Source organism: Ictidomys tridecemlineatus, chromosome 10 (genome assembly GCF_052094955.1).
Source record: "Ictidomys tridecemlineatus isolate mIctTri1 chromosome 10, mIctTri1.hap1, whole genome shotgun sequence".
NCBI lineage: Eukaryota > Metazoa > Chordata > Mammalia > Rodentia > Sciuridae > Ictidomys > Ictidomys tridecemlineatus.
The window spans coordinates 85752395-85777745 of record NC_135486.1 but is presented as its reverse complement, the minus strand read 5'-3'; the positions used below and the strand labels follow the sequence as shown (position 1 = coordinate 85777745).

The following is a 25351-nucleotide window of genomic DNA, read 5'->3' as shown; positions in this document are numbered from 1 at the left end:
AATTTTAGTTACTTTTACTTATTAATATTTAACTTTAATATCTTCCTCACCATATTATTTCAACTGCTCTTGATTGTTTCTGCAATAAACACAGCCTTACAAGCTAATGTAGAATTAACAAAGAGTTGTTGGAGTCATTATAGAGCTATGTCTTACTTTGTATATTATCCCAAAGATTTCTATGATATTTTCAGGAGGCCCAGCCTGAATTACATGTTATCTAATACACTGCCAGTTTATTCATGCAGCAAATTGAAATTATGCTCATAGATGATTAGAACCAGAAGACATTTCAAAGATCATCAAATCCAGTCCTTTAATTACACAGATGAGAAAACTGTAGCCCAGAGAGTTCAAGTGACTTACTCCAAATCTAATATTCAGTGTGGTTTGGAGCCAAACATATGAGACAGATAAAACTATGAAGTATGGAAAATTGTGTGCACACTATCATTTCCTGAGAAACTGATTTTGGTCTTTGGATGTTAACCACCTGAACAAAGTCCAGTGCATATGTCAACTGCACACCAAAACCTAATATGAATCCCGGGACCTCATTCCCCATGTGCTTGGGATGAAAAATGAACTGTTTCCCACAGAAGGTTCCACTCGAGATAAAACTATATGTTTCTCTTGCACTCAGGATTCTGGAGAAACCTAAAGTCATGCTTCCAAAACACAGAATGTGAAGCACTGCAGAGAATAACAATTTGCTTGGAATGAATGAAGAATAGTAACCAGACCCTCTGCAGGAGAAATAAATGAGAAATTGAGTAGAGTTTCTGAGCAGGAGATTTTTTTTCCTTTTTATTTATTTCCTGTGGGGAGTAAGAGCTTTAAAAAAGGAACACCTGGGGTCCCTGGAGGAACATATGCAGGCACCAGCAATGATCCAGTTCTCTCTCAGTGAATAGTACTATGCTTCTGGGGCAATTCAGAGGTCGTGAAATGTTTAGTGAGCACAGTCACCAAATGCACCTAATGCATAAGAAAGCCCAGACTTCTGAAAACATACAATCTCAGGTGGGGAAACGAGCCTGTGGAACATGACACCCTCATAAACCTCACAGACTCTTGGGACAGGCAGCATCCTTGATACATGTCATCTCAAAGACTCTGCCTGCAGGTATTTGTTTCCTAGGATACATTTGCAAGGAGCAAAATAATGAGAAGAACTAAGTAATAGGAAAAATACAATATTTCCTTTTAAAAGGAAAAATTAAAAAGAACATCAATTTCATTAGGTTAAATTTAAAAATGTATATTTTGACAAGAAAACACCCCTTCCCTTATCCAAAATTCCATGCAGCAGTCTCTTATTTTTACAGTGTTATTGTTGTTTTTCATAACTTCTTAAAATAAGTTTTCAGTCTGATTGGTAACTTTTAATTTTGGTGGAATTTTAAACTTGCAGAAAGATTGCATAAGCTTCCATATTCCTTCTATTCAAATTTGCCATATATTTGTATTTTGCCCCCACTGTATGAACTCCTTCCCTCTCTCTGTCTCTCTTTCTCTGTCTTCTTGCTTTCTCTCTTGCCCTTTCTCTCTTTGATTCATTTGATCCACTTCAGAGTTATCTGTACACACTGTGTCTTTACTTCAAAAATCTTCAGTGTTTTGTTCCTAAGAACAAAATAGTTCCCTTACAAAATCACTGTACCATTATCAAATTTTGAAAATTTCATATCGAGGAAAATCAATATTGATACAATACAACATGAGTATTAATACTGATGTAATACTCCTATCTGATCATGATTCTATTTTTAAGGAAGGTGTTTAAAGTCACCTACTTTATTCTAACTATGACTTTCATGGTGTGACCCAGATTTAGAGACTAAGCATTCTTTGTGTTAGATATTAGTACCGTTTTGTAACACAGTAAATGAGACCAAGCAGACAATGTGTCTTGTTACCTGTTGATGCATCAATTGCTTCATACTTTATTGTAAAGCCTTCATAAGCGAGGTCAGAGTCAGCCACAAATATCAACATTATTGAGTTGTCACTGCTGGTGAGAGAAGGCGGGATGGATTTTCCACAAAATCTATTCCAAACGGAGAAAGAACAGATAAGATACATGGGTTTTAAAACATTTAGTATATTTGAAATGATGGACCAAAAATTGGGACATGTAAATATGATAATAAGTTTTCTTATATAACTCCAGCCAACTTAAAAAGCAAACACATGTCAGGCAAAAAAAAAAAAAAAAAAAAATTTGCAAACTTGGAAGATCCTTCTATTCTTGATTACTTCCCTGAAATGGTTTGGTGTGTGTCTGGCTATGTAACTTGACATGTGTTAGAATTTTGATGAAATTAGAAAGCACAGTTCCATTAGATTGCCATTTAGCATATTAATGAACTTGTTCATAGAAATGTAACAAATATAAACAGTGAAGGGAACTCATATATCATCAATTCTTAGAGTGCAGACTCAAGTGTCACCTCTGTTACTTAGAGGCAATATGACTTTGGGCAAATCACTCAATCTCTCTGCATCAGTTTCTCCATCTTGAAAATGGAGGTGATGATAGTGCCTACTTCATAGAGTTATTCTTGGGAAATGATGGGTTAAGATACTGTACATAAAGCACTTAGATCAGTGCCTGGAATAGTAATCCTAGAGAGGTGGAATCTGTTGTCTTTAACAGCGGGCCTGTGGAGAGGAAAAGGTTTGATTATAAAGCCATATTGTCTTTCTGCTGAACAAAAGCAGTTTTACTCAGAACAAAATTTTCTAGTATTGACAAAATAATAAAAGACATTAAGCCATGAGATTTTAGCCAGAGAAATACCTGTAAGAAGGAAAGGCAAGTAAAATAGAAATCTCAAGTCTAAACAGACTTGGCAAAATTAGTCAAATAGAATGACAGAGAAAAAAATACTATGAAAATGAATGTAAGGGGAAATGTTGAATATGAGAAAGAGATGGATTAATTGCTGAGGGAAATTAAAAAGAATTTAGTGTATAATGCCATTTCAGTGTTTAAAAGGATTTAACATCTTGATCAAAATAAAGGTAGGTAATTAATTAAATCCTTAATTTATATGTCCATATCTACTAAATTTGGGCAAGATCATTCTAGTTTATGCCATTCAGCAAAAATTATGTATTTTTCAGTGGTTATAAATACCCATCCATCCCCCCCAAAAAAAGAAAAATAGAAAAGTTTAAAAAGTTAAGAAACAAAAGATGACAAGGGAGAATAAAACCAGAAGAAAAAAATTAACTTAAGAAAATAATGGATAGAGAAACAAATGTTTTAGAATAAAAAAATAAGTAAAAGAAAATGCAAAATGAAGAAACAAAGCAATCAGGAGAATTCCATTTCCAATGAGGATGTAATAATAACAGCTAGATTTAATTTTACACCTGAAACAATTGAAACCTGAGCAAATATTTAAAATGATGGCTCTCAAGACACTGGATATCAAGTGATGATGAACAACAGGAAACAAATGAGTTACAAAGCAAAACTGAAAAGGACTGAACTGCTTTCAAGCAATTTAACTGCATTCCTAGACATTTATAGGAATATAATAATATCTAGAGCCAAAAACATAAAAATTAAAAATGCCTAACATTTTATCAAATATTTCCAGGGATAGAAAGAAGCAGCAAAGTATGATTCATAATGAAAGGAAAATTAAAATTAACTGAAAAAGGGTTCAAAGCTTAATTGTAAGGTATGAACTGCTAGAAGAACACATGGAGGAGTTCTCTATAACATTGGTCTTGGCAGGATTTTCATGGAAAAGATCTTAAATGAACAGGCAACAAAAAATAAATAAACCAGTGGGGTTCTATTAACTATAAATCTTCCATATGGCAAAAACAAACAGCAGGGTGAAGAGAAAAACCTATGGAATGTGAAATAATATCTGCAAACTATACATCTCACAAGCAGTTTATGTCCAAAATACATAAAGAATGTGAACAATTCAATAGCAAAAACACAAGTGACTTGATCAAAAAAGGGGCAAAAAAACCATAAATAGACATTACTATTAAAAAAAAACCACAGAAATGGCCAACACGTGTATTAAAAAATGCTCACTATCACTCTTCATTAAAGCAATGCAAATAAAAACCACAATAAGATATCATACCATATCTGTTAAATGATTATTATAAAAAAGGATAACAAGGATTGGTACATATTTTAAAAATAAAAAATAATTAATACAGCCATTATGGAAATCAATATATAGAGGTTCCTCAAAAATTAAAATTAGAACTATCATATGACCCAGCAATCCTCCTACTAAGTATATAGCTCAAGGAAGCAAAATCAGTATGTTGAAGAAATATCCACCCTCTCATGTTCATTGCAGCATTATACAAGGTCCAAGATATGGAATCAACCCAAAGGTCCATCAATAGATGATTAGAAAATGTGATATAGATATATAGATATGAAAATGTAAATATAGATACCCCCACCACACACACACCATGGAAGACCATTCAGTCATAAAAATTAATGGAATTCAGTTACTTGGAACAACAGGGATGATCTTGCAGAGAACATTGTATGACATTAAAGAAACTAGGCACAGAAAGAAAAATCCCACATGAGATCACTCATATGTGGAATCTATAAAAAGGTGATCTTATAGATGCAGACAGTATAATAATGGTGCTGACTGGAGGCTCAGGTGATTGGGGGAAAGGGTTGGGAGATGATGTTGAAAAGATTCACAATTACAGTTATAGGAGAACTAAATTTCAAAGGATCTGTTGTACAGCAGGGTGACCGTAGTCAATCGTACTTGATATCTTTGGCAAACATGAAAAGAGTGGATGTTTTGTGCTATCACCGTTAAAATGATAAATATGTGAGGTAGTATGTTAGTTAATTGGATAGAATTAACTATTCTGTAAGATGTATTATATACTTCAAAATATCATGGTCTACAAAATAAAGAAAAACATGTTGTCAATTTAAAAAAGAAATAAGAGAAAATAGATGGGAAATGGTGGTACGTGCATTACTGATTTTGTGCCTTTCTGAACAAAAATCTATAAAAAAAATGATGGTGGAATGTGATAGACATCATTATTCAAAGTACATGTATGAAGACACGAATTGGTGTCAACATACTTTATATACAACCAGAGATTTGAAAAATTGTGCTGTATATGTGTAATAAGAATTGTAATGCATTCTGCTGTCATTTATTTTTTTAAAAAATCCGTAATAAATAAATAAATACAATAAATACTTTAGTCAAAAAAACAAAAATTAAAAATAAACAAGCAAGCTGCCAAGTTTAGCATGAAAAAAAAGAAAAACACCTTGGGCTGGGGTTGCAGCTTAGTTAGTAGAGTATTTGCCTAGCATATGTGATGCACTGTGTTTGATCATCAGCACCACATAAAAATAAATAAAGTACTGTGTCTGTCTTCAACCAAAAAAAATATTAAAAACACCTCACCTCCCAAGAAATGTCTCAGAACCAGTGTCATAAACTTCCAGGTAATCTTTTGAGCAATTGTAATGAAACTCTAGATAAAACTTGTCAAACACCAAACGAATCCGTTTTCCAGATTGAACCCGTACATGCCAGGTACAGTTGATACCACTGGGGTAGATATTTGGATGACCAGGACTTTTAATGATTCCTGTGGACTGTGTAAGAACTTGTCCACATGCTGTTGAAATAAAAATAAAAATTATCACAACAGATAACCAACAGGCTCCATGGATTTAAAAAAATATACATGGATCATAACTTCTTAAAATCTCAAAAGAATAGTGCCGTTTCTTATATGCCACTTAAGATAACTTTTTTCTTTTGTTAATAGATACCAAATATCTATTGTTATGTGTTGATTGAAAATATATTCTTTGCCATCAGTGCACTTTAAAATATTTTTTACAGCGTAGACATTTTTGTGCAATTTGTTTCTATTGTTTAATTATTTGAATGTAAGCAAAAGAGAAGATACAATCTCTTACCCAAATCCTCAGTACTGAACTTAGCCATGAAACCATGATTTTCAGTAGAAGAACTTTTCACAAATGTGACATAAAGAATATTGTACACAGATGTTATTAATGAAGTTATGTTGGTGCCACAGTACTTTTCATTTTCAGGAGAACCCAAAATGGAGCTGCTACCAACCTAAAGTAAAACAGATAAACCCCAGTTTATTTTGTTAGATGTCTATTTTGGAAAACAACTTCAAGAACAATTATTTTATAAACCCTTTTATTAACATACTAAAATCAATTTGAAAACATCATCAATTTTAGAACATTTTATTTACCCCAGGAGAAATTCCACGTCCATTAGCAGTCACTCTCTATTCTCCTGCCATTAGAGCCCCAGGCAGCCACTAACCTACTCTCTGTCCCTATAAAATGTCTATTCTGGACGTTCCAAACAAATGAAATCATAAGATATATGGTCTTTTGTGACTAGACTCTTTTATGTAGTGTAATGTTTTCAAAGCTTACCCATATTGTAGTAGGCATCATTACTTTATTTCTTTTTAATGCCATATAATATTACATTGTATGTATATGTGTGTGTACATATATATGTACATATAAAATATTTTACTTACCCATTCATCAGTTGATGGGCTTTTTTATACTTTTAAAATTATCAATAATTATTTTATTTGGCATTTGCATATGATATAATGAATGTAGGCATACTCACATGCACATTTTTATTAATATGTTTTGTTAACATTGACTATAAAACTAAAAGTGGAATTGCTGGATCAAATGGAAACTTTATGTTTAACTTTTTGAGAAACCACCAACTGTTTTCCAAAGTGGGTGCATCCTTTTACATTCCCACCAGCAAATCGTAAGCGTTCCAATTTCTCCAAATCTTTTCCAACACTTGCTATTATCTGAGTTCTTGATTACAGCCATTCTAAAGAATATGAACTGAGATTGCACTGTGGTTTTGATTATTTGCATTTTCCCTGAGGACTAATGATGCTGAACATCTTTTCACATACTTGTTCATGTGCATATTTTCTTTGAATAAATGTCTATTCATGTCATTTGCTCACTTAAAAAACCAGATTGTTTTTAATTTTGATGAAGTCCAATTTCTTTATTATTTCTTTTGTTATTTGTAACTTTCATGTCATAGCTAAGAAGTTTTCACCTAATCCAAGGTCACAAATGTTACCATGTTTTCTTCCAAGAGTTTCATGGTTTTAGAACCCATGTTTAGGTCTATAATTCATTTTAACCTATATCCCAATCCCTTTCTAGTTTTTTGTTTTTGAGACAAGGTCTTCCTAAGTTGCTCAGGCTGGCCTCAGACTTGTAATCCTCCTGCCTCAGCCTCCTGCAACACTGGGTTTACTGCTGTAAACCACTGTACCCAATTTCTAATAAGTCTACTTCCTGAGGACTGTGTAAGAACTTGTTCACCTGCTGTTGAAATAAAAATAACAATAATTATCACAATTGGGAATCAACAAGCTCCGTGGATTTCAAATATGTGGATTGTAAGCATTTAAAAACTCAAAAGAAAAACACTGATTTTTATATGTCATTTAAGATAATTTTTTTTCTCTAAGTTTTTTAAGTGTGTGAATCCTTTGTGATACTCCACATATAAACTGAAGATGCATTTTATGTTCTCTTCCTTGCTTAATTGTTTAAGAAAGAAAAAATTTCCATATAATGTTGGACAGAAGTGGTGAGAACACACAGTCTAAAATTTTTACGGATAAAGAGGCAAAATATTTAGTGTTTCATCATTAAATATGTGGGGTTTTAAAGATGCCATTTATAAAATTAAGGAAGTCCCCTTTTCCCCTAGTTTGTTAAATGTTGTTATCATAAAAATGTATAGATTTTTTCAAATACTTTTTCTGTAATCTACTGAGATGATCAAGTATTTTTGACCTTTATTTTATTGATAACATGTTTTATATTCATTGAGTCTAGGATGTTATTAACAACCAATACTTCTGGGATTAATCTCATTTAATCATGGCATATAAACCTATTTATAAGCTAGATTCAGTTAGCTAGCCTTTTGCTAAGGATTTTTCTGGGTTCATAAGAGATATTGATCTCTACAAATGACTTCCATTACATATAACTGATTTGAGGATAACATAGTATTTTTAATAATATATAATGAAATACAAAGATCCAAAGGTTTGTTTCTTCTTACCTCAACATAATCTGTATCACAGTGGGCAGAACTTCCAATTTCAAAGCTAGTGAACTGGAGAAGAACAACTTGGCTTTGGGGCTGGCGTATGGTCCACCTACAGGTCCTTTCTCCAGGATATACATTGGGATAATAAGGGGAGCGAATGACTCCTTCTCCAGTTAATTCACCCCCACAAGCTGTAAATATAAAAATAATAGGACTGTTCATCAGAAATAAATAATTATTGGCCCCAATTTTATTGTAAATCCTAATTATGCCTAAGGAGATAACAGAATGTTACATTTTTTATGAGAATATTTTCCTCACCACTTGAGGACACAAAATGACTAAATTATTTTAAGAAACTAAAATGTTACAATCAAATAAATGATACACTTAAAATTAAGTAGAAATTTCCTTACCAACTTGATAAACAGCTCTGAAACCAGTCTTTTGGGTGGAATCATCTATTATAAGCCTGATCCAGATAGTGTTAGTAGTGGATGTAATGGGAGAGATTTCATTGTTACAGACTTTTCCAAGTAAGATATCATGATCTTGAACCTAAAAAAAAAGGTGAGATAGAACTGTAATCCTAATCAATAAAATTACTTTGGCATTATTTAGAGATAAGATAATGATAGATTGAAAGTGGACAATAATCTAATTTAGATAGTATTTATATTATATTTGAAAACAGTGGGTCACTTTTTAGCATGATTCTACATATTGATAAAAATCTTAAAGTCAACAAAAATCCATAAGAATTTTGCAGATGTCCTAATAATTTCCACAGTGTCAAAGAGGAAATCAATCTACAAGTCTGGACTGGCTCACAAACAACAAAAACAAAATTACTGCTATCAGAATATAAATGTTTTGACCAGATCTATAATCAAAAAAAAAAAGAAAGAAACATACAGAATTCATAAGTATGTTGAAGAACAGTTTTTGAGGGCGGTTGGGCAATAAGGATACAAAAGACAAATCTTGGGCAACTCTAATAAAGAAAATGAAAGCATAAATACACAAAATTAAAATGACAAAGATTCTACAAACATAGATTCTAAGAAATATTTCAAATATAACTTTGTGTCCATATATGTGAGTGTCTGAAATGAGTTATTTCCAGAAAAAAACACATAATTACTAAAATTATATCAAGAAGAAGAAAAATAAAATCTGAATAAACATAAGTCATGGATGAAATTAAAAACATTTTCAAATAATTAGTCCACCCATCCAAAAAGGAAAAACTCCCAGAAGATGTTATGCACTATTTGGTAGGTTCTTTTAAGTTTTTAAGAAACAAATTAATGCCTGTGTATAATTTGTTCTAAGGTGCCCTCAAATGAGAACCAAGTTCCAAGTATTTTTCCTCTGAATTGTTATCATATACCATCAGAGAGAATAAAAAATTATGAACTAATATCACCAACTCATATTGATACAAACATCTTAGACATGATTATAGAAAAATGAATCTGTAGTCATTGTTAGCATTATACACCAAATCAAGTATGGGAATAAAAGTAATTTATTATTATTGATTTATTATTATTATTATAAAAGTAATTTACATGTTTATTATTACATATAATTTCATCAATACATCCAATGGCATAAACCACATGGAAAATCTCTTCTTTGTCTTACTGAAGATATGTAGTTACTCTTGACATTTTTTGAAAGTGAAGCCAGAAAGTTTGTTAGCATCCTGATTGATTAAAGACAAAACTCTTAGAAATCTAGACAAGAATTTTTCTTCATTCAGTGAAAGCTACCTGTTTTAAGTCAATAATCAACTTTTATAGTGCAGTGAAAACATACCCTGTCTATGAACCTGGGTTCAAATCCTCCCTATCATTTACAAGTTTCCTCTTTTAATAACCTTGAGCTAGTTACTACATCTAAGCCTAACTCTAACAGTTGTTGAAGCAAATAAATAAAACAGTAGTGTGAATTCCTTGGTGAGATACCTAGTACCAGTTATCTAAAGAAAAGCTGTTACAGGCTGAGATTGTGGTTCAGTGATAGAGCACTTGCCTAGCACATGTGAGGCACTTGGTTCAATTATCAGCACCACATAAAAAATAAATAAAATAAAGGTATTGAGTCCATGTACAACTAAAAATATATTTTAAAAAGAAGAAGAGCTGTTGTTATTCTTGACAGTTCTTTTGGGGGAAGGTGGTACCAAGGATTGAACTCACGAGCACTCAACCACTGAGCCACATGCCCAGCCAGCCCTATTTTGTATTTTATTTAGAGACAGGGTCTCACTGAGTTGCTTAGCACCTCGCTTTTGCTGAGGCTGGCTTTGAACTCACGATCTTCCTGCTACAGCCTCCATTTTCAAAGGTAAAACACTGGAGGCTTATCATCATAATCAGAAATTATTCAATGGATATACATACTATTCCTGTTCTATAAAATTATTCTGGAGGATCTAGCCACCCAAATGTTACTTTATTAATTCACATTATCAAGGTATCAATGAGTACCAGACCTGTGCTGGCAAGAGCACTGTGAAATACAGTCACTGCTGGCAAGGGACTTGGAACAGGCAAGAGCTTATTCTTTTAAAGCATTTTGATAAATGTGACATCTGGGAAAGTGCAGGCTGCTGCATTATTACTAGACCAATGATTCTCAGTATGTACCCAAACTAGGCATTTGGAAAATTTGCAAGGGCATTTTTTTTGTAAGGGCATTATTAAAAACTTTCGTTATTATCACAATGATGGCTAGGTACTGTTGGCATTTAGTGGCGAAGGATCAAAGACACCAGCCAGCCAGAAATGTGGAAGACAGTCATTCACAAGGATGGTCCTAAAAATCCTAAGGATCCTCCTAAGACCTGTGTGACATTGGTATAGGTGAAAGTTTTGTAATTAAGCATAAAAATGTTGCATAGTTTCACACATTAAAAACAAATGTCCTCACCCAATTTTAATACATGCTGAATTTTTCAGAAGAATGAGCATAAACGAAAAGAATTTTTTTCTCCCAGGAAACCTGCCAAAGGTTGGTCACCGTTTCAGAAAAATTAGTTACCAACCCGCACAGCCTTGTCAGCCTACATTTGTTCTGCAGTGTTCACGGCAATTTAGGATACGAACAGCTGACTGCTTCATTTGGTCTTCAAGTACAACTTGCTCAAGATTTTCACATACTGAACTAAATGTGATTCTTATTTTGTTGTTTTATTTCTCCTCAATTTTGTGCTTAAAAATGTATATTTTTTAATTATAGTGTGTGTAATGAGCTTATATCATCAATGAATTTCACTGCAGAATAGCAAAAGGTGACAACAAGATCTTAAAACCTAAACCCAGTGGCGTAACCAAAGACTCTGAACTCATCTAGCAGATTAATGGAACAGATCTTAGCAGAAATAAACTGCAAGAGGAGAACTGAAGGCCAAGTAGGAATTAGCTAAGTGAGTAGCAAAGGGCAGATTTTTAAAGCATATTCAAGCTGGTGGGGATATTGTGACATCATTACTCTCAACCCTAACTGGTAGAAGTATAAAGTTTGGGAAGATTTACTTGACAATATGTATCCTGAGTGGCCTAACACTTTATCCCCAAAATATTCAAGATGCAGACCCAGATGCACCCAGACACAGATCAAAGTATGCTCTCTAATGACAATGACTAAAACTATTCTAAAGTTCTAATAATAGGTGGGTGACTAAATAAATTATGGCTCAGCCATATGATTGAGACAGACATTTTAAAAAAATCACATGCCTCTCCACTGACTCACGCTCATACCAGTTCTTTTCTGAAAGCTCTTACAACATCTGCAACACAAATTTCACATATTGAAATAAAGGATACTAAATTTCTCTCTAACCAAACAGAAAATCTCGGAGAGAAGGGAAGGCTTCTGTGTCCCCTTCAACATCTAGCAATAAACTTTGCAAATAGGGATTTGAATAATTCTTGTTGATTCATTCATTTTAAGGTACAGGATGATGTTCCAATTTTTTTATTTTTCTTTTTTTTTTCCTTTTTAGATATGTAGACATGCTACAGTTCCTGAAAACCAGAAAGCATTAAACACAGAGAAAGATGTCTTCCTGCTCTCTAATCCTCCCGGGTTCTATTTGCTTTTTCTAAGATTATAGTCTCTCTTTTCTATTTCACCCATTAGAAGATGACAAGAAGGAAGAAAAACAGCCCAATAGCATCAGTGCAAGCTTAAGTGAATCATTCCCCTTGGACCTGATTAATGAAACTCAAGGACTTTAGCAAGGAGAAAGGCAGCTGCAGTCCACATGTTTTAAGAGTAACTTATAGGGCTCAAGGGCTCTAAACCTAGAAGGTACAATTGATTTTCACTATCTCTCTCCTTCTCTCTCTCTCTCTCTCTCTGAATTCTTATTAACTCTAAAAACCTATATTTTCCCTGGATCCCAGACATGGCAATGCATTAACCATCACTCTTTCAAAAAAGACATTGAAATAAAATTTATCAAATGTTCTAAAGTGACCCAAATATTTTTGCAATACCACTTGCATTCAATATTCTAAGATTTGTGAACTTGTCTTTTTCCTTTGTACTTGTGAAGAAGGATAGACTGCATTATTTTTTCATCATGAGTCACTTCCCTCACATAAGAGGATTGAATATCTATGCTCTTTGCCATGTGACTTGCCATGTCTCTCTATGGAGAATTAATACTTACCCTTCCCATTGACTGAGCTTACCCATAGGAATTGCTATGCCTAACAGAATGTATGTAGAAGCAATATACTAATTTCCAAGTAGAGGCTTTGGCTCTTGTTGCATGATCTGAATGTCTTTTACTTTTCCCTCTCATAAAACCAAAAGCCTGGATCCCAAGATGTAGGAAATAGCAGCAGAGATTTGGGGCAGAACTGATTCAAAACCAATATGTTATCATGAGCAAAACAAAAACCTTATTTGTAAGCCACAGAAATTTTTTGTTTGGTAACCTTTATGATTTCCCTGGAATTTGTTATTGTTTCTTATTTCAGGATAACTTAGAGAAAGAAGAATATCTGAAGCTCGTTTGTAGTAACAAAGAGCTTTTCTTAAGAAATCAGATGAAGTCATGTCACAATTACTTGAAGAGGGATCACAATAAGTCCATTCTTTTTAATGAATCACACTTGCAAAGAAGTGACAGGAATCAATGCAAAATTCTAGGGTTCTGTGCATTAGGCTCAGATCTCTCACTGATTTCTTCTTTCATCAAGTAACTCTAAATAATTCAGGTCCTGAGCCCCACTCCAATACAAAACCCCGTGACCAAGAAGTTTTAATCTATGGGGTATTCAAGATAGCTAACATGATATTTTAGATGGAATTTTACATTTACAGGGTGAACTAATTCCTGAAAAGAAAGTATACACTTTAAAAAATAATGAGTTCTTATAAAGAAACTATTTTCTGTACAGAGAGCTAACGTTAACCAGGCTGAAGAAACACAACTTTTACAACATTTTAAGTGTGAGAGCTAGAGCCCAGGAAGCAGTAAGCTTTAACATCTGGAATGGATCAGGTCTCAAAGCCATATCTTAATGCATGTGTTTATTTGTTTGTGAGCATATGAATCTAGCTTTGTTTTTATATTACAATTTCTAAAATCCATTTAAGTATTAAATTTTAATTCAAAGCAAACCAAGTATGCTGGCACTAGGTTTGGTCCATCCAAAAGCCAAAAACAGAACCCTACCATATGGTAGCATTTAACACATGGCTGCCTGGAAATGGAGCTTCAGGCTGACGTACCCCATAGCTAAGTAAAGACTTGATTTCAGACACTATTCTTGGGTTGATCTGGGCGAGCAGGAGAGAGATGTGTTCTCACTTTAAAGAAAGAATAAGAAGTAAGGAATAAAAGATGACATGCAAAAGGTAAAAATTATTTTCTTTGATGATTATCCTTTGTTATTTATTAGTATGTTTCATAGTTCCGTGGTTCAAATTTTAAAGCATTTTATGTCTCATGAAGCATGTCCATCCTAATACCTTTATCAATCAACAGCCTTTATCTGATATTTTAAAGCTGATTTTCTAAAATCAAGAATATTTAACCTAGTTTTACCTACAAATGTCTTCCCTCATGATTGCAGACTCCAACCTGTCTTCTCCTCTTCCCCTTCTCCTGTCATTACCATCGGGTTAACTTCCAGTGCCCACTCACTGTATGATCAGCACGATGCTAAGAACACTCTAGACATCTCCCTGTGCATTTAGAATATAATCCAAACTCTTTACCTCTACATAAAAGGCCACACAGAATCCAGCTCCTGCCTAATTAGTTTCTTTCTTCCTTTCTTTTGGGATTCCAGCCACCCTAGTTTATATTCAATTCTTTTGGGTTGTCAAGTTTTAGCTGAACTGTTTCTCTAGGGCTGTGTTGACTCATCTACCTGGGCTCCTTTTGCTCTTGGCTCCTTGAATTGTTGACTCCTTGTCAATGGGCAATCTCCTTAGGACAGCTGTCTCAAACCATTCACACACAGCAGGGCCAAAGTCAGTAGCCCTGTTATTTTCTATCACAGTACTGTTTCTTTCCTACAGAATACTATTCATCCTTGAAATTATGAGGATATGTCACGATCAAGCCCATGAAATGATGGGATGTGCCATGTTTCAAGGAAGTGTGCTTGCTTATTTACTGTCTATTTTATATACTAACTCCCCCTAATAGAGTGCCTAGCACCTATAAGCACATGGCACACAAATCATGGAAGTGAGAATCGAGAAGAAGACCTCGGATCAGCAAGCTCTTCTCATATCTCAGCGGTAGACTCAATCGGTTGAACACCTGCTGTGGCTCATTTTGGGGGGCAAAATGGGTGCTGGCCACCATGAGGTTCTGGGCTTTATAGGCAGCCTTAGCAGAACCAGGCCATGGGAGGAGTTAGTTACTTTTGGGGGACAGGGGACAAGGTCAGGTCATGGGAGGAGTTTTGGTGGCAGGATCATTTAGGGCTGGACTGGAGGACAGGTAGGTAACCACATTTATTATTTATGGAATAAATAAATGAATTAATGAATTTTTTTTTAAAAAAAAACCTTTTCAAGAGGGAAAAATTACTATCCCTATTACCGATGAGGAAAGTGGGACTTAAAGATGTTTAATATCTTGCCTTTAGTAACCCAGTGTCAAAGTCTTTTATGATTCTTCCTTACAATACTTTTTCCATTTATATCACAGCAGTATTGGCCATGTTCTCTATTTGGCTGCTCATCGGTAGCACTCCCAATTCTTGCTCTCCCCATATCCTCGTATTCTTCCTCACTGCCCCATATCACACCTGTCCCACTGGGTTTGTGGTTTCTACAGAAGCGTGCAGCTCTCTCACATACAGCAAACTGTTCTACACAAACTCTCCAGCTCTAAAATTAGATGGCGCTTCCATCTCAGTCTCTCCTGGATTTCACTTGAGTAATGGCATATGCCATCGTTTGGACCTTAAACGTCCCTCAAAGGCTATGTATTAAAGGTTTGGTCCCCATCCTTTTGGAAGGCAGTGGAAACTTCAGGAGATGGGCCTAGTGAAAGGAAGTTAGGTCATTGGAAGCACACACTTGAAGGCGATATTGGGACCCCAGCCCCTTCCTCTCTCTCTCTGCCTCCTGGACAACAGGAGGTGAGCATTGTCCCAGCACACATCTCTGCCATGATATACTGCCTCACAAGGACCTAAAAACAATGGACCAGCCAACTATGAACTGAAAATTGTGAGTCAAAATTAACCTTTCCCCCTTTAAGTTGATTTTTCTCAGGTATTTTGTCATAGCACTGTAAGCTGACTAACACAGCATATTTTATTACTTCATCAAAAAGCATCAGGATGTTCAAGTAATTGTGGAAAAACTGTGCTGAAAACAGAGCTCAAAAACTAATGAAATGTTTCTAAACTCCAAAAGAAAAGCATGTAAACTATTAAACTACTCTCCATTTCTCCTTCTTCCTGCCTTCTTTAGAAAGATTTTTCTCTGAACAGAAGTTCATTTCAAAATGTACTGAGTAGAAAGAGCAATACTATTCTGACTATTCTTTCTGTGGTTACATTCCAGCTTCGGTTATCAGAGGCCCTATTCTTTCTCTGCCATTTATGTCCATAATTATCCTTAGAAGTATTTTGTGAATCACAGCTACAAGACTCTGACCAGGAGGTCTACTTGAGGGAAACAAGTATGTGCATGCAGACCAAGAGTCTTGGCTCTCCCTCTACCAACCCTATGGCTGCAGCTGAAGAGCTTCAATGCCTCACAAAGAGCAAAAGGAGTTTCTCTGTGACTCTAAATTCACTGAAGGACAGGAGGTAGAGGTGGGAGTGTTGGATAGGTGAACTGGGAATCATGGGGGAGAGGATCAAGGAAAGCAAGTTGAAGGTGGTAGAAGAAAAGGTTTGGAGGAAAGCAAACCCTCAGCATATTTCAGCTTGCTGTATTTCTCCCTTTCTTAAAATTTTTTTATTCTTTCCTTTTAAATCTTAAATTCAAGATGTCACCTGGGAGTTGAGCTTCATCGTGTCTCACGGGTTTTGATAAAAAGCATTTCCTATTTGTTATTTTCTGCCTAGTCTTTCATGTTTTATTTCCTTTTGTAGCCCAGTAATTACTTAGGAGAGGTTTCATTGATTTCCCAGTTCTTAGGCATTTTTTAGATTGTTTCATCAATAATTTCTGGTCACATTATATTGTGAAGAAGTATACAATTTCCACTTCATTAACTTTCTGGGATTGTCTTAGAAGTCTCAAACAGGATGAATTTGAGACTCATGCCACTTGTAGAAAAGGTATATATTCCCTAGATTCCCAGAAACCAAATTCAATATAGCTTATTCCATCCTATCTTACTAATTAATATATTTTCAACTTTTCTATGTCATTTATTTTTGGTTGTTTTCCATGTCTAAGAAGGAACACCTCCCACAAAACCCTTGCTGTTCTCCAGAACGCACTTCTCTCTCCCTCCCTCATTGGCCTCCCTTGTAGAATTCCCTCCCTGAGTCGGGCAGAGGGTAGATGGTTGGGGATGGGCCAGGGAAATCTGATGGCGTGAATTATTCTACGGATTTTCCTCTATCTCCTACCTCAAGCTTCATCCTTAATATCCTACAGACTTCTGAGTTATTATTCAGTCTGCAACTTGGATTCTCTGGACATAAAAATTAAACTTTCATCACTATCTTATGTGTCCATTAGCTTAAATCACTTATTAAGGAGAGGGGTTGCTTTTTATTCTGCAACAATGCATCAGTTACATGCATTGAACTGTTCTGTACTATTTAAAACTCCCTCACACAAAAAGAGATGAACTAAAAGTTGATCTTTTCTTGTCCTTATTCTTTTGTAGCCATATCACATCTTCTATGGGTGAATATGTGTTTTTAGAGGTAGAAACTTCAGCTGAGAGAGAGATAAATCAAGGCAATGATACATAAATATGTGCTCCTTATCTTAAAAAAATAAAAAGAAAGATGTGTTACATTATGTCTAGGCAATACCAAATCTATTATCTTTTGTAGTTAAATTTTATTATTTTATTTTCAAATCATGCTTATGGAGCTCTCTTGCTAAGCAAAAAGTCTTTCAAAACCACAGTTTTCATGAAAGACATACAGTAGAAAATGCTAACTTAATATTCATCTAAAGATATGTTGCACGGCAACAAAGCATCTCCAAGAACATAATAAGAGGATCTGGGGTTCTCAGGAGTGCATCTATTCACAAGAAAACTCCTTATTATCATTCCCCCATATCTCTCCAAAATTACCTCTTTGTTCTTCATTCTTTGTAAATTTTTGGGTGGTCTGCTTTCTCTTTTAAGTGGATGACAAAGTCATCTCCCCTCTAAACGAACAAAGTATCTGTAATACCATCTTCCTTTTCTTTTATTCGCTTGCTTAAATTTTTTACTTTTAAAGCATAGCTTTAAAAAATGAAACAACTACCTTGGGGAGCAATACTTTAAATCTCAAAACAATATCATTTAAATTTGATTCCTGCATCACTTACTTCCACGATCACTGTCTAAAGAACATCAAGAGTAGTAAACGTATTGAAAAACAAATGTTTAGCTCACAATTTTTCCTAATGAATAGAGATGATTTAATGATAAGATCTTTGATCTCATTCAACATTTATTTATCTAGAATACCAAAAAGGAACATCTATGCCCTATTTTGACAAAACTAGAGTTTGACTTTTTTCATTTTTTCTTTTGGTACTGGGGATTGAACTCAGGGGCACCTGACCACTGAGTCACATCCCCAGCCTTATTTTGTATTTTATTTAGAGACAGGGTCTCACAGAGTTGTTTATCACCTCGCTTTTGCTGAGGTTGTCTTTGAACTCAAAATCCTTCTGCCTCAGCCTCCCAAGCTGCCGGAAGGGATTACAGGCATGCACCACCATACCTGGTTTTGTAGGACTCAATTTTATTATTTACACCATTGGTGATTTAGATTAGATGACTTTAGATCTAAGGCCTGAACTGATGCTAAAATTCTATACATTGATCATACACATTCTTTTGGGTTGGTCATGGATATAACAGAAAAGTTTACTCAGCTATTCAAATCATTCCACATGACTTGTCCTTCTGAATAGTAGAGTTTTTCTATCAACCCTGAGGAAATTTTTGTCAAGCCTTTTTGTGTATGTGAACACACCAGAATATAGATGTCTCTGGCCAACCATGAAAGAGCTCATTGACTGTCTCTGAACTGGCAAATTCAAGACATGATTTGGTCTAGAAAACCTTGCATTTGTTAATGTTTTTAATTTTTCAACTTTGTTTCCTGATTCATTCCCTTAATTTTATCCTCACGAAGATTAGAGGAATAGGTATGGCATCTTATCAAAGTAGGAACTAAAATATTCATATATAGAATTGTCCAAAGTTGTATAGTTATTTAGTTACAGAACTAAAGCTCAGATGAGTTAACTCCAACCCCATTCTAGCTACACTGAGTTGCTTAGCATCTTGCTTAGCACATTCTGCCAGTTTAATTTACATTAAATCTTTTTTAAGTTTGTTCTATTTATTTATACACGACAGCAGAGTGCATTTCAATTCATTGTACACATGGAGCACAGTTTTTTATTTCTCTGGTTGTATGTGATGTAGAGTCACACCGTTTGTGCAATCATACATCATAGCTAGGATAACAATGTCTGTCTCATTCCACCATCTTTGCTGTCCCCATGCCCCCTCTCCTCCCCACCTTTGCCCAATCCAAAGCTCTTTTATTCTTCCCATGATCCTCCCTCATTATGGATGGATCAGTGTCCACATATCAGAGAAAACATTTGGCCTTTGGTTTTATGGGATTGGATTACTTGGCTTAACATGGATATTCTCCAACTGCATCCAGTTACTTGCAAATGCCATAATTTTATTTTCTACAAAATTACATCTTTGAATGTCATCTTGATGGGTTTTTTTTTCTTGATAAATTTCCAGAATATTTCAGAGGAGTTCATGTAACTCCTCACTGAAATTCAGTGAAAATTATCTTCACAGCAAGGGGAATGTATCTTTGCAGATGCTCTGACAGCTCCCTAGATATTACAACCACTATGAAGAATCTAGCAGAGGCGGCTGGGGTGTGGCTGGGCGGTAGAGTGCTCGCCTCCCACCTGTGAGGCACTGGGTTCGATCCTCAGCACCACATAAAAGTAAATGAACAAAATAAAGATACTGCATCTATATATAACTAAAGAATATTTAAAAAAAAGAATCTAGCAGAAAAGTGCACAAATTTTCCTGATTATTAGTGACTTCCTTTCCAACCTCAGAAAACCATTGAGCCTGGCTTCACATTTCGTCCTGTGATCAGACTACCAGTTAGGAATTGGGAAATTCATGAGACAGTCTTTCCTGGAAAACATGAGATGTCTCTTGTAGGCAAAATTGTACCATTGCATTTCTGTTCTTTTTTTTTTTTTTTTTGAGGTCAGTACACTGAGAACATTTAAATTTAAATCCTATATTTACGACTTGCCGGACATTTAACTGTGGGCAAGTAACTTACCTTCACTGGGCCTCAGATTCCTGAGATTAAAATCAGAAAGGCAATGTGATAATTCAATGAATTAACTTCTATAGAGCACCTACCAGACACGGTGTGCAGTAAGCAGACAGTTATCTTTATCTAAATTTATCATTCTATATTAAAATCTTGGAACAGCACCAGGTGCATAGTAAGTGTTCTCTAATTATGAGTATTTTAACTGTTCTCAAATTTAAAAAAAAACTAATGTTGGAAATGTTACTTTTATTTAAGAAAATTATTTAGAATTGTTCCATAGTATTAATGTATTTTATGAGAGATTAAAAAAAAAAACTTAAATTGAGTTCACCTCACCACCTGAAATAAAAATTTCTGGATGTAAAAATATATATTGCCATGATGTCATGGTCAATGTACTTGCTCAACAAAGTCCAGATCCTAGGGTAAAGTTCTATGTTTTCTCTGTCTAAATGGAGTTAAGAAGTCAGGAGGTCATATAAAATTTTCCTGGAAAAATAAATTACATAAGCAAACAAAATTGTAAAGGCTTCTCTGAATTTAAATAAAATGATCATGCCCAACAAAAAATGTTTTGTTTCTCTTGTCCCGTACTTCAATTTGTGGCTTGACCAATAATTGACCAAAAGAAGTCACTGGCCCCATAAACAAAAACTGCCTGGTTTTGGTTTAGGTAGACCCCTTTCACAACCATCACACACACTTAAGTCAACATTTGAGAACAAGCAGGATGAAGGAAGGAGAATGTTGAACCTTTGACAATTTTAACCGAACTCTTTGTCACTGACTAGCCAGGCCACCTGGGCAAATCCCTAAATTTCTCTAGTTCCACTTCCCTCCAGTATAACATTATCGTACATAATCTCTGTAGGAAATTTACTCCATAGGGATTTACTCCGTTAGCAAATCCCATTAGCCTTACTTATTGGCATGTACCTTAGTGATCAGAGCTTGGTTTAGTAGATGTGATTTAGCATCATTATGCGTTTCTAGCCTCAGTTTTTCTCTTAGTTCTTTGTTGATTTCCTTACTAATCTCTTGTTTTATCATCTGTAGGTCTGTTTTTAGGCAGTTTCTTTCATATTCTTTAGAACAGTTGTTCTTAAACTCTAGCCTGTATCAGAATCCCCTAATGGGCCTCCATCTCTAGAGAAACTGAATAGACCCATTTGCTTCACCACCTGAAATAAATTCTTCTGGATTTAAAAATATATATTGCTATGGTGCCATGGTCAATGAACTTGCTCAACCAAGTCCAGATCCTAGGGTAGGGCAGGGATAGGGTATACAATGGCATTTCTAACATCATCTCTTATGGGGTTGGATGCTGCTGGTCTAGAACCATTTGAAGACCACCACTCTACAGAAGATTAACATGTTGATGAAAATCATCTGAGGGCAATTGAATGCTAAAAGTTACCTCAATGTAACTCTGAGAACAGCTGCTCTGGCCTCCCAGCTCCACATGGGTGAAGTTAATTTGTATTTGCTCTCCCTGAGGCTGCTCTATAGAGTAGATGCATTGTCTTTTGTGAGCAAAAGGCCCAGACAAATCAGGAAGGAGGATCTCGCCTTCTGGCTCTGTGTAGAGCCCTCCACACTGCAGATCCGCTGAAGAGAACAGAGAAGAGAGAAGGAAGGGTCATGTGGATGGCTTTTGTTGTGGGTCCCAGTCATTGGATCCATTAAAAAAGAAATTAGACACACACACACATACACACTCCAAAAATACCCACTTAATTTATGCTGTACAGGCTTGTGCCTCTCACTATAAGATTTTCTGTTTGAAAAGTTTGCCAGATGTCCCTGCAATGCCTAAAGAAATAAATGTAGATATGCGTGATCAAACTTCCAATCCACTGTTCTTTCCTACAAATTGCTTTTCAAATATGTCAATACAAATGGAACCACCATTTGACCCAGCTATCCCACTCCTCAGTCTCTACCCAAAGAACTTAAAGTCAGCATACTCTAGGAGCGCAGCCACATCAATGTTTATAGCAGCTCAATTCACAATAGCTAAATGGTGGAAGCAACTTAGATGCCCTTCAGGAGAGAAATGGATAATATAGATAATATATATAGTATATATAAATGGTATGTATGCACAACAGAATATTACTCAGCATTAAAAGACAATAAAATTATGGCATTTGGTAAATGAATGGAGGTGGAGAATAGCATGCTAACTGAAGTAAGCCAATCCCAAAACAACAAAGGCCGAATGTTCTCTCTGAGAAGTGGATGCTGGTGGATAATGGGGGAGGACATGGGAAAAAATGGAGGAACTTTGGGAAAAGGTGAGGGAGGGGATTAGAGGGGATATGGGGGCAGGAAAGATGGTGGAATGTGATGGACATTATTACCCTAGGTACATGTATGACTGCACATATGGTACATTCTGTACAGAGAAATGAAAAGTTGTACTGCAATTGTGTACAATGAATCAAAATGCATTCTGCTGCTATATTCCTAATTAAAATAGATACATTTTAAATAAATAAATGCTCTGCTTCATTCCAAAGACAGGAGTTCATAATATATCGCAACAAAATAAAATATATAACCATATAAATAAAGCAGATTAAAGGAAAAATTAAAACAGCCACAGGTGGCCAGAGGGATGGTGGAGAAGCATAGAAAATAATTGTAAGGGCTATGGAAGTTAAGGGAGGTCAGCTGCAGTTTCAGCTTGACCTCAAAGTAAAGGGAGAAGGGGAACCCATGAAGATATTCATCATAACTCTTCCTGATACTGAGACTTAAAAGGTATTTTTTTCTAGGAATTCTCAAAAGGACACAATGATGCTGTCATGAACATGTCTCCAGCCTAAGAATAAAAGCAGAGAGCGTTTAATTTGTTTTGTTATTAGTTTATTTTAAGGTATCAGTGCAACTGAAGACATAGTAAGTAACAGTATTTCACTAGAAATGAAACTCTAGGGGCCTAGGACACTGCAGTCCTGAACACCAGCTCTTGTACAGCTAGACTTGATCCAAGGATAAAATCAGGCACAATCCCAGATAGACTCCCATTACTCACATGAACAACTTTTCTCATAACAAAATATCAAACATTAGAGAACCGAGGCTCTGAAGTACTGAATATTAGGTGCTTGTTCATCTCTGTCATGATTGTGGATCCAAGAATTTAGGGACTAAGGAGTATTGCAGTATGAATAACAGAGCATGAGAAAGATTAAAAAAAAAAAAAGAAGAAGAAGAAGTCTGGAGCTATGGGAGAAATACAAAGTCCCTTCACTGGTCTAAGAAAGTCATCTTTAGTACCACCTTAAAATATAAAATGGCTATAAACCATAGCATCATCCTTTAAATGTGTATGAAGTTCCCAACAGGTGGGATACTTACAAGGTGATGTTAAGTAGGTGATATGGAAGCCTTGGTCATTAATTAGGAGGTCAGAATGGAAATGGATTCTGGCAAAGGGACCTGTCGTTTGGAGCGGTGGGACAGAGAGTGTGGTACAGAACTTCCCAAGAACAGGGTCCTGATGCAAAGGACCATCTCGAATCTAAAAAAAAAAAAAAAAGAGTAAATCATTAAGGTCAAAATGGTCAACTTAAAAAAAAATGGCATTCTGTACATTACCTACAGAAAATCTTTCATTTAAAAGTGATAACTCCAAGGAGTCTCCCTTTCTCCTTTCTGTGGAAGTCTACCACACAAAGAACTAACACATGGTTGGGGTTCAGTAAAAAACATTTTTCCCCTGTCACCTCAGATGCCTCATCTTCTGTCTAAATGTCAATACCAGGGCTAAAATTACACATAATTTGGACTTTTCTCATGATGTTACTAATGTCAGTGTTTTCTTTCCTAGATTCCTCATCCTCCCCCATCCCCAGGTATTTGCTTTTAAATGATAAAGTCCCAGTAATCTAGAAAAAGAACCTGAATATGTGTAAAGAAAAAAAGAGAAGAAATGCTACTGAAGTCAACTGATTCACAATAGAAAAGGAAGTACAGTCTTATTGGACATGACATAGAGATGGCTTAATGAACTTAATGAATTTAAAAAGTGCAATTTGATAGTAATTAAATACCACAATATTGACACTATTTTCTTAGATGTTTTTAATTGTTGGTTATTACTACATTAGATAATTGTGTTGGCCTCTTTATGTCCTGTTGTCATTGCACAGTCTGTATTGTGTCAAACACCAAGGAGGGAATGAGCTAAAAAAAATACTTTTATGTGGTTAATTTCATCCATTCAGATTATTTTTTCCAGCAAATTTATAGGATTTTATATTGATCTTGTTCCTTGAAAATTGTAGCTTGGTAGTAAATGAGAGACATTTCAATATTGTCCAAATGATTGATACTTTCTAATACACGCTACCTAGGAATTAACATATCGGAATTTTTAAAAGCTTCTGATTTAACTTGATGGAATTTATTGAATATGAATTTCAGATAATTCACTTTTTCCTGTCAACATTGAAAAGGTTATTTTGCTAAAATTTTCCAAAGAGAAGCAGATCTTCCAGTCATTTCTGAAGGTTTCAGATCTATATTACTAATGACTGCTAAATTACTAATGACTTCAACTTGTGGAGACCCTTTTTGACAGCTGCATCCTTCTATCCTTTATGAATAATTCCACAGCACTCCACTCTTCCCTAATGGACTCAGAAAAGCTTATTGTCTTCTTAGCACTACTGCAAAGGGTACTGAGATTTATGGTGTCGAAAAATACAAGAACAGCCTAAGAACTCAATCTTCTCCATGATCTATTCTGTCTACAAATGGAGAGTAACATTTTTGATGTACCTATACGCATAGGGCATTTAAACATAATAGCCTTTTCCCTCCTCCATATTTTAACCTTGGGAGGCAGGTGGGGCTCAGCCCGACTTCTCCCAAATAATTTTCATTAGTTTTCAGTAAGATTTACGACTTATCAACTCATTTCAATGCAGTCCCTATTAAACTTATTTTTCTTCATGAAACACTATATTCAAGTTGTGAAATACCCTGCTGGTTTACCATGACAACGGAAGAACTGAATCTGCATTGGAGGAGACACCATTACTTAGTGTTTATTTCATTAATTCTGCTATTACCCCACCAGGGGCCTGTATTTCCAGCAAAGGACAGAGGAAGGCAAGGCAATCTATTTCCCAGATTTAAATGGAACCCAGAAGC

General features: G+C 35.2%; 1 protein-coding gene across 1 annotated transcript in view; it reads right to left on the bottom strand.

Moving 5' to 3' along the window:
- The window catches only part of Cubn (cubilin), a 268053-nt gene that overhangs the window by 208645 nt on the left and 34057 nt on the right, over positions 1 to 25351 (bottom strand). The window contains exons 16-22 of the mRNA XM_078023361.1: positions 23552 to 23714; positions 21603 to 21793; positions 8573 to 8714; positions 8169 to 8347; positions 5972 to 6137; positions 5448 to 5664; positions 1920 to 2050 (exon numbers count right to left, since the gene is read on the bottom strand). Coding sequence (XP_077879487.1) covers positions 1920 to 2050; positions 5448 to 5664; positions 5972 to 6137; positions 8169 to 8347; positions 8573 to 8714; positions 21603 to 21793; positions 23552 to 23714 — 1189 coding nt within the window. The remainder of the gene's footprint in view (positions 1 to 1919; positions 2051 to 5447; positions 5665 to 5971; positions 6138 to 8168; positions 8348 to 8572; positions 8715 to 21602; positions 21794 to 23551; positions 23715 to 25351) is intronic.